Genomic DNA, 11,160 nt, shown 5'->3' on the forward strand with positions numbered 1-11,160 from the left:
CAGCAGCATGGTGGATATGATAGGCCAAGACTATTAGGACAAAAGAAAAGATTGACACCACCCACGGTCCATCAGTGCTTTCCTGTAATTGTTACAAAGGAGTGGTATAAATTTTGAATCTTTAGGATAACCTGAAGTTAGCAATTGATGAGAAGTATTGCAGCAATCCTCCATCTAGGTCCCTGGCATCTGTCTCACTGGGATCAGGAAGGGACGCTTCACAGGCACCATTTCCTGGTTCTCCTGAAGGCAAACTCCAGCACAGTCTGCTTTGTACGGCAGCTGTGGCCATGCATGAAATCACAAGCTGCACTAAAGGAGCTATGGGCATGAAAAATGTAGATGCTGTTTGGTTTATGCACTTTCATATACTTATCTTGAAAGCATGCGGGTTACATAAATGCTTGCAAAGCAACGCTTGCTTGCAGAGCATGTCCTTCTGCCAAGGTATGCATGGGGGTCAGTGTTACCTACTGAGTGGTAGTTCCAAAAGTGCCTGAAATCTCTATATTGCTGCAGATGAAAAGCATGAACCACAATGATTTGTTTATTAAAGCTGTGGTATGGAAAACCACTAGCTCTTCCTTTCCTACGCCCCGGTCCCACCTAAAGAATGTTTCCAGGCCACAGTGACCCAGTCCTCCTCTCACTGAAATCCTTACCAAAACTTCTGTTGACATCTGTGACAGCAAGACTGGGCCACTGTTGGATAATATCAGACCCTTGATGGCTTTGCTTTTTGTATACAGTAAACACCTACAGCTCCTTCACTAAGTTTTCAAGTTCAGAAAGAAAATAGAGATTTCAGCACTGTGATAGGCATTTGTTCAGAATGCAGCATCCTCGGTCCTTTTTTCCACATTTCAACACTCTGCCTCAGGCTTCCTTGCAAGAGTAACAGTTGTGCTTGTGATTATTTATGTTCACTGAATGAGACATCTTGTTCTTGTTTATATCGGTGTCAGGAACTTCAGTGATATTGTATTGCTACAGTAAAAGCAGTTTTTTTGGATTATATGTTTTGCCAGTTTGAAACAGAACTAATGGGTGGAAGATGAGACGCTGACCGTTTTCTAGCAGCTTTCTTCAGTGGATGCAGTGAATGATCTGAACTAAAACATCTCTCTAGGTTCATTACAAGTGAGATTTTAAGTGATGGCTGTACCTTTATATCTAACTATATCTTCCCAAGCAGACTACTCCTTTTTGGAGAGGAGAACTTTATAGCCTGTATGGCTTGCTTTGAGACATTTGGCTATACAATCCCATTTTCACAGTCTGCTTACTTTTTTGGAAAAACATCTCCTAAAGGACATTTGCAACAACAAAATGTCAAAGAAAACGTGATTTAGAGTCAACAGTCTTCATTATAGACTGGCATCATATAAAAAAATAAACAATTTTCCCTTGATTTTACTGTGCTGTGAAGACAAAGTGTTGGCTTATCTTGCACGCTTAAATCAGATTTGCTGCTGCCTAGCATATAGATCACCTTGGCAGGTAATCTGTTTGGGCTTGTACTGGCTTACACAGTTGGTAAGACCATGAGAGGACAGACTGAGAACCATACTTTTGCAGATGTTTTTCATTATAAAAATAATCAGCATAAGTCTGTCTGGGTAAAAATTCCCTGTCCCCCCCTTTTTTTTTTCTTAATCTAAAAGCTCAGTTTTACAAATTGATCTTAAAAGATAACATGGAGTTTAGGAAAAGCATCTGCCAAGGAAACATTAAGTAGTTGAATAGCAATTGACTAGTGTATGTTTAAAAAGAAATTGACTGCCCAAATTTGAGTCAATGAGTACAGAATAATAGAGGATATGGTTTTATTTTCTGGAAGTACATTTTCCTTTGAGGAAACAGGCTGTTGCAGGATTGAGTTCATTTTTAAATGGATGTTGTGTTTTTTCCTGATCAATCACCCCCCCACTGCAGAAGTCACATTAGGAACAGATATTTGTATAAAAGCTGATGCTAGAATTATGGTTTGCTTTTATCTGCAATTTCAAATAATTAGGAGTTAATAAGGGATAAACAACTTTTATTATTTTATCAAATATACTAACACTGGGGGGTTTTTTTTGAGGGGCTGTTTTTACATTCTGGAACAATAACTTGCTTTTGCACACCTGATAAGGTCATTAGAAGTTACTAGGACTCGGCATTGTTCAGAATCGGGCCTTGAAAGAACTGCTTGCTATAAAGAACATAATGAAATAAGGTTAGGGCTGTTTGTGTAGCTGAAGAGTGTAGTTTGGGGTAGGAAATCAGAGTCAACAAGCTTGAATTGCAGGGAGTCCCTGAGTCTGTGTGTCATCTTACCAGTTTGGAGGCTGTGTACATGACTGCCCAGGCAAACTGCTCCCAGTACACCTACATGTTGAACGTTAGCAACGTGTTTTGAAGCTTCCGAGATAAGCTGTTCTTCCTGTAAGTGAAATAATATTAAGAAGGTGTTGCTTAGGGGGTACTGTAAGAAAGTAGCAACTCTGGCTGCATACTGTAAAATAGTCTTGATTAAGCACATTCAGCGCTTATCAGATGCTGTGCTCTTAGCACAGGGTGATACTGAATTGACTGACTCTACTGGGATTTAAAGCAGTAGACTCAGGGGGCTTTCTGCCTTTCAGACTTAGTTACTCCTTGTTTTCCAAGCACAAACCATCTCTTTTGTTACATTAGCATTTTTCTGCTTATTTAATCACGTTTTATTTAGAGCACACAGTTGTATTTGGGTCCAGTTCTGCGTGATGTTGGTTCTTGTCACCTCTGTTATCTTCAGCAGGCATTGTGGCACTTTAGCACTCCTGGGGATTGGACCCTTTCTGAAGCAGATAGTGGTACACACAAATGACAGCTGTTAGCATCAGATGTGCAGACATTACATTTAACATAATATACTCATTCAAATGTAAAACACTTGAGGTTTTGATGGCACCAAAATCTATGACAGCAAAAACCCAATAATCTCCTCCAGTAATTGCCTTTTGTCATTATTTGCAGAATATAGATTTTAATGGTGCTATCTTCATCCTCCAGTTTTTGCCTTTACTTCAATGGAACTATCCCTGGGTGAGGCAGAAACAGACCCAAGACAAGCGAGGCACGTAGGCACTTGGAGTCAGAAATGTTGAAACATTTCTGGAACTAGTCCAGGAATGCTGGTGCACTCAGGGAATTTCTCCAGCTCCTCTACACTTGTACCTAGTACACCTATTTATTATCCTAGTTCACACACAACTTTGAAAAATCAATGAGCAGTTTCCATCCGCTGAAAACATTTCATTAGCATTTGATACAGTAAACACATTCTTCATGAACTAAGCCACTGTGCTCAATGGCTGTTCTCATAAGTTTATAAATGATGATATATAGTGGCTGGAGGAAGGATAATGTAGAAATCTAACTGGTGATAGAGGAAATACAGCCCTGTACCTCTAAAAGAAAGAGGCTTTAATGCCTGGAAAGGCCTTTATGTATCATTCTTTCATGAGTTAGCTTCTTCAGTACCGTTAAGTGAAAAAGGTGGGATAAGGAGGCAGAAGAAATGCAGTATATGATGTTTCAGTGGGACACACTAATCAACTAGGAACCAGATTATCTGTGGAAATGTTTTTCATCCTGAACAAGTAAGATCACATGAGTTATTTTTGTTCTTCATCCTGGGGCACCTATTTAAATAGGGCTGGGATCCGGAGATATTTAAAGAGGCTTGGATATTCTGTGGAGAGCTTTTCCTCAGCGTATTTGTGTAGACCTGCAGTCAGGGTTCCATCAAGTGTTAACCATTGCTACTCTTCAAAGTCTTCTCTGTATTGTTCCCATTTAGACCTTCTTTCCTCATCTAGTTTCCTGTTTAGGCTTACTGTGTTTTATTTTTAGTCTCCTGGATATCTTATAATATGACTAATTGATTTTTACGGGTATATGGAATTAAAATAATATAATACCTGAGTGTGTCCTCACACAAAAAATGAATATGAATGGAAAAAGGCAAGTTAAAAAAATAAAAGGTAAAATTAAAAGTATTGAACTGTATCATCAAACAAATCGAATGTGAATAGAAGAAGGCAAATTTTTTAAAAATAGATAAAATTAGAAGTATTGAATTATATCATCATCAAATTATCAAATCAAATGTATACATATACTATAGATACAGTATGTGTATAATATATATATACATTTGATTGTATATCCCCTACTAATATGCACGTTCTGAAATTCAGTTGACTACTTCTGTGCAGACCCAGCATTGACAGACAGCATCCTGTCTCCTGGTGGGTGGAGAGGAAAAGCAGAATTAACTTGGCTATTGAGCAAAGAAGGGAAATCATCAGTTTAAGATTCCTTGGCATGCTTGTTTTAATACTGCAGTGGCAATTCATTCATTTATTGAATATAGTCTGTTTGGTTCCTCTACATCATTCAGTGTGTTGCAGTGAATGCAAGTGGATTAGGAGGTGATAGCTGAAGCTGTTGCCCATCTGCAGCTGTCTCTTCTATTGCTGTTCATGGTAAGCGCAGCCCCACTGTACACGAGCTATGACCATTTATGGGCCAGTGTATTAACTAAGCCACAGCCTATTTTTGAGTTATGTTCGTGTGCCATCTTGTACAGTGTGTAACTGAGGAGCTGCTTCACTTCTTCAGTTCAGCTATCCCTTCTGCTGGCATCGGAAGCCATCTGAGACGACCATGCAGTTAGCAGGGGCAACTACAGGTTCAGCTGCCCAAGTTTCATCTACTTGCATTCTTAAATAAATAATCCAACTCAAATAAATGAAGTTTAGAGGCTGGATACTAGCATCAAACATATCTTGTATTCCTGCATCAGAAAATTTAGTTGTAGGTGTTTATCTCTAAAATACTGCAAATATATCAGTTTAATTATAGTGTCTCTAGTCTTCAGTGGTACATAGATAGAGGTGGAAGCGAACGGTGGGTTGTACTGCTATATCTGTATGCCAACTGTTGTGTTTTTTCCCTTCTCCTTGCTAGGTTTCGCCAAAACTAATACCAATGAGGCAGATTTAAACATGAAATACAGACTGGGCTTAACTTGCCAGAAGGCTTGTTTCCAAATGGGATCTCAGTGAAGAGAAATCGATGACTGTTTTGCAATTTTACTACTACTTCTTCTCTCTCTCTCTCTTTTTTTTTTTTTTTTTTTTTTTTTTTATTAAGGGCTTTGTAAGTAGTTTCCAGATAGTAAAACTCGGGCTGTGACTATCAGCCTAAATTGTATTTTACTTTCATAACATTACCAATTTTAATGGAAGGGTGAATTTATTCCCTAAATTTTGAATAATGCTATACTAAAATGTTAATGAACATTGTCAAAAAAATGCCTTGTAGTATCTCTGCCAAATACTACATTTTTTACACAGATTCAGAAAATGACCATGCAAAGCTTATGATTGTCTCTGCTTTTCCTGATGTCATTAAACTTACAAATCACTCCATTGCTCTGGAACTACAGCACTTAGCACGTCCATTCTTCTGTAAAGGTATGGGCTTTTTTTCTGGAGTGGTCTGGAGTGGTCTGTAGCAAAGGTATGCAGCAGTAGAGAGACATCAGGAATATGGACTTCCCTTCTCCTAAACCTTTTCACCAGTCTGTGACAAAACTCTTTATACCAGTGGAAATAACTGGGTCCGTAGCCCTGAATGTATATGCTGTTTCCACGGTGTGTGTGTGTTGGCATTAAGAAGCCTACACCCCCCGAAGTCCAACTCTGATCCCTTCTATTTAAATCATGCAAACTAGAATGGGGCTAGTATGAAGGAGGAAGATAATTAAAAGGTCTCCATCCCCATGCAGACAGCTGGCAGCTGCACAGTTGTCCCACATAAACTGCTTTTACTCTCCAGATACAATCCTCCCCAGCCCCATTCAAAGGCAAATGAAGATTGTTTAACATAGAGAAACAGGGGAGGAGAATGTTGTGGGCACTTGGAAGATTTCTTCTGAAGGGAATACAGTTGGTTAAGGGTATAAGCCATAAGTTTGCACCACTTGCCGATCAAGGCATCAGCAAAAACTAAAGAGTTTGGAACCCAAACTCAGGATAACCAGAATGAATGCCATGAGACAATCAAAATGAAAAGTCACTCTCTCATACTGGTTCTGCTATTTGATAAATATTTTCCTTTCCTTGTTATTCATTACAAAATGACTGTAATTTTTGCAAATAGGTGATATGACAGCTTTGGATCTCACATCCCAAATCAACACAATATATCTTTATTATACAGAGCATGAATTGACTGGAAATCCGCACTTCTAAAATACAGTTTTTTCTCCAAGTATAATGATTTCTGTCATTCATATAAATAGGAACACTTAAAACACTTCAGTTAAAATAATTCCTGACATAATATTTGACATCAGGACTGGAGCAGATTAAATGACTGAAAAACATGTAAAATGTAGATGCACATATAAATATATATATACACACACACACACCCTTATCATATGTATGATAAACAGTGTTGGGATATGGTATAGAAGGGCATTCTAATAGTAGATGGATGAGGTATTCACCGTAATCAGTGTGTGTACTGGAAGGAATGTAACACATTTCTAGGGAACCGGATAGGAAAATCCTGCAATATTTAGCTGCTGTACTAGCCTTTGTACTGCATTTTTCCATGCTAAAATAAGAAGTGCTTCTCTTGCATGTGACAGTTATAAAATTTGGCTTGATCCACACATGGGTTTTACGGCAGATAAACTGTTTTGATTGGAGAGATTATTTTTTTAGTTGCACTTACTCTAAACAATTCTTCAATAATTTCTTGTCAATGCAAGAATAGATTATCCTTCTTCCCACAAAGGAATAAACAAAATGCCTTTGTAAGCACCTTTACGCTAGTACAAAAGTACTCCCATAATCCTAATTTGTATGACTTGAACTCATGGGTGCTAATGGGTGGTAGGCCATTGTATAGCCTGAATGTGTAGGCAAGACCTGATGCTGAGCCCATGGGAAAGAAATGTGTCATACAGAGCCTAGTGCTAATTTCATGACTAAACATATACAAGTGATTTGGTTGATAAGTAATTTGCATGCAAGACTTGAAACTACATTGATCAAAGTGCTCCAGATTATTTTAACCCTGGATTAGCACAAGTTAGTTTTTACCTAGCCTTAGTTTTCACCTGTTTTCTTTATTTAGGTGTATTCCCTATGTTACTCACTCATTCCAACAACTTACTTTTTTAAAGTTTGGCCTTTCTATTGCTGTGGAGGCAGACTTAAATTCTGCTCACAGAGATTTTGCAGATTAAAAGTCTCTATATAACAAAAGGTGACTCTTTTAGCTCAATGCGAAATAGTTTTGATTTTGGATAGAGCAGCCCAGAGGCTTCTTCCCCAATCCATAAAGACACTTCAGTGACAATTCTGACCCTTGTGGTGCTGTACAGAGCAAAAGGTGCCTATTTTTGCCTTCAGGGCCAAGGGTGCATGAAGAGCTGCTCTGAGGGGATGGGTGTGATCCCTGAAGGTGTCTTGTTCATCATCACTCAAAGCTCTCCTAGAGAGTACCCAGGATGGATGCTGGGTTTAGGGGAGGAGTATAAAAACTATTATACAGAGGAAGGGAGTTACTATTAGCTTATCCAGAGGAAAAAAATATAAATAGCTGGGGAAGTCTTAAATAAATCTATAAATGAAATGTTGATCTATTGCAATTACCTATGCTACATTAGTTGTAGGACTGATTAGTTAATTACAGCAAACATTTACTGACATATATAAAGTACAGGAGAAGTGTCTGAGGGCAGCGTCAGGTGTATGCTGCTGCTGCCATAGAACTATGCTTTGCTGGCATACGCACAGAAGCCATAGTTGTCATTAATATATGGCTATAAAAAGACTAATGACCTGGTAATGTCTGGGAGTTCAGCACCTTGGTTTCTGAAGCAAAGAATTAGGAGCCAAGAACTCCTGAGTTTCAGCTTTTCTAGCTCTCCACTTACTGCCTTGAGAAATGTCATCTGTGCTCTCTGCCTTGTCTCCTGTAGGTGGAAAAGGAGATGTTATTCTTCCTACCTCACAGGGATGTTGTGGGGAATAACCAGCTAAGGTCTGTGCAACAGGTTATTTTTTCTCTTCAGCTTGGAGATCAAGAGTGTGGAAGGGTACTTGAAGACTGTCATACATGCTGTATATTTGAGTTCTGTGTCTTCTCTTAATTTGTATCAGTGTTAATGCAAGAGAGCAAAAGTCAATATGGTGCTGAAAACCGAGAAGAAAGGAGAACAGGCTCTCTCCATATACAACAGTGGTGCAAATATCTGCATGTCACAATTGAATTTTTTTATCTTGAGGACATTATATTGTAGTAGAATATTGGTATTGTTATGAAAATGTCATGTGTCTGCACAAGCTAATTGCAACAAGCTGTGACTCCATTTTTTTAATTGATTTGTAAAGTAGGATTAGAAATTAAAGCACTCATAAGTATTTCCCTCCCATTGGACCCAAGTCTGGTTCATAGGTAAGGTGTACTCTGAGCAGTAGTCGCTATGACTGGTATGACAGGGATGAGAGCTTCTCGTTCCTCTTTGGTGGTTGATGGTATGCACAAATGTTTATTGGGACATCACTGAGATCATCCCCTGCTTGACAGCATTTCACAAGGCAAGGACAGCTGATACTCTTTGTCCTGAAGATGATGATGATTCTACTATATTATCACATTGGACTTATTTCACTTTATATTTTATTGGCTTTTGTCATGAAAAAGCAAAAAAAAGAAATATTATAGAAAATATAGTTGTACTGTAAGCTCTGCAAACTAAACGTCAAAGTCCTCTATGTATTTGCAAAACAATCAATAAAATAAAGATTAAAAATCCCAGGTTTCATCTATTGTTACCATTTTTCATGGTGTTCTGTTCTGCCATTGGGGTCAGTAAAAGATGTGTGTTGTGTTCACACCAGCATGTCACACCTCAGCACAGGCAAAAACCTCATGGTCTTGGCTGAAGGTAGAGGGATTTGATAAACAGAAATAATGAAGCTCAGAACTCAGCTAACTGCTGAATTCTCCGTGTTCTCTCTTCTCACTGATGTCTCTGTTGGGTCAATCTCAGACATAATTATCACATTCACTTTCGTAATTACTTGTTTTTCAATCAAGTCAAGTAATGGACTACATATGTAGTCCTTAGAGAAGAGATTTTTTATGTTTTGATTAAAACTGCTGTAGAAATGATAGCATTTGAGATGTTAATCATTGATGTTAGCGTGTGGCTGCATTCTGAAAATAGTACTAGATGACACATGAAGACAGATTCCATTAACCACCTGGTGAACGATAAAGTAGATGATGGCAGAGTGACAAAAATGCTTGTCTGTGGGTAGTGGGGTCATTCTTCCATACATGTCTTAAGGTCATGATTAAATATGTCATAGTATCATTTTATCTTCAGTATCATTGGAAAGAAGGTTGATAAATGTGAAGGAAAATGTTTAGGCTCAGAAAAAAACCTTGATGATTCGCTCTGAAATGAAACTCTTCAGTAATTTATATGTGTGGTTAAAAATCTAACAGTCTATCACCCCTGTGAAGAAGGGTACAAGGTAAGTGCCAAAACCACTGAGATAATACACCAGTCTTGCAGCTCTAAAATCCACTCATACAAATGTAGAAGGTAAAGTTTTCCTCTGACAAGAGGAGAAAGAAACCAGTTGGTTACAGGCATATCTGAGCAGTGTCTTGTATATCTTCTGTTGCCTATTTTACAGTACCCCATCATTTCTTTCATGCACTGCAGTATTCTGAGCCCCACTTCTGCCCATATCCATCTGCTGCTATAGATCATGGCTCTGAATATACCTACACTGCAGTATATGTGGCAGCTTTTAATGGAACAACTTCAGGGGATACCTTCTGGGGGAAGGAACTCCTTTCCTGAATATATTTACATTGCATCATATTTTGAGGCTCCAGCAAAGGTGATAGTGGCTATTGTGTTTGTGCTGCAGAAACCTGCTGTGCCTGGTTCACATATATGTACATACTTAGAAGAAGTGAGAGCATGGAAGAAATTCTTGCCTTCAAGGCCAATAGGTTCTCCATCTGCCTCCCATGGTATTTACATTTTATTTATTGTATTTTATTACTGTAATGGCTTGCAAAACCAAATAGAACATTACTTATTTGTGGGAGCAGTAGAACCTGTGACTAGAATTTCTATTTCCATGCTTTTAAAGCTGTCCCCTGAACATGCGATCCAGACAAAAACTTAAATTTGTGTAAAGCTGTGACAGATGCTTAGACTGCAGCTGCTGCAATGCTTTTGGGCATTGCCACTGCTGCTGTTGCACAGAGTGAGAAGTGCTGCCCTCAGTGCAGTGCAAATCATCACGTTTGTGACAAGCCTGTGCCTGTATGAGATTCACAAGCTGATCTGCACCTGCCTGACTGCTGAAGGGTCTCGCCAGGTGTGTAGGTTTGTGCTGTTTTCAACACAGAAGTGGCACAGCCACAGCTCCTTTAGAAAATGGTGATAATCCTTCTTGCCCGTATTAACTCAGCAAGGAGAGTGTTTGTGAAGGGTCAGTTCCAAACTTTGTTCAGGAGTATTCAAAGCACATCTCGCTTGTCCCAGGAAAGCACCTAACCAGCCACTCTGCGGGGTGAGCTGGGTAAGACTGCTGCTTCGGAGGAAGCCGGCTTACTTCGCAGAAAGGATTGCAAGGGCTATGAGGCCGTGAAGAAAAGGAGCAGGAGAAGGTCGTCTAGCATGTAAGTCATTCACCTAGCAGTGGCAAGGCTTGAATTATGCTTCAAAGAATGCCTTTTCTTTTATTAACACAGACTTTAAACTGTGTAAGCAACTCACTTCCCTTCTTTCTGGCTCCCCTGCATATAGGCACCTACCTGTACTAAGCCAAGAGTTTCTGGGCAAGCTTGGAAGAGAACATGAAGGCACCTACAGAACTGGCAGGTCAAGCAGTGAGGCGCCCTGGCACCTCAGCACAGTACAGAGTGAGATTTTCCCTTTTAAGATTAGATTGCCTATGTCAATTACTTTTATTTTTTTGGTAAGTTCCTAAATACTACCTTTGGTTCTGTCAGCTGGAAAGTACATAATACAGAGGTAGAAAATAGAATTGAAAACTTTTGTAAATGCAGGGA

The 11,160-nt window shown here is 39.0% G+C and overlaps 1 protein-coding gene across 1 annotated transcript in view; it reads left to right on the forward strand.

Moving 5' to 3' along the window:
* Positions 1 to 8,874, forward strand: part of OXCT1 (3-oxoacid CoA-transferase 1) — an 85,371-nt gene extending 76,497 nt beyond the window's left edge. Inside the window, exon 17 of the mRNA XM_030004308.2 lies at positions 5,002 to 8,874. Coding sequence (XP_029860168.1) covers positions 5,002 to 5,037 — 36 coding nt within the window. The 3' untranslated portion in view covers positions 5,038 to 8,874. The remainder of the gene's footprint in view (positions 1 to 5,001) is intronic.
* The last annotated feature ends 2,286 nt before the right edge of the window (positions 8,875 to 11,160 follow it).

The sequence above is a fragment of the Aquila chrysaetos genome, chromosome Z (assembly GCF_900496995.4).
Source record: "Aquila chrysaetos chrysaetos chromosome Z, bAquChr1.4, whole genome shotgun sequence".
Classification (NCBI taxonomy): Eukaryota; Metazoa; Chordata; class Aves; order Accipitriformes; family Accipitridae; genus Aquila; species Aquila chrysaetos.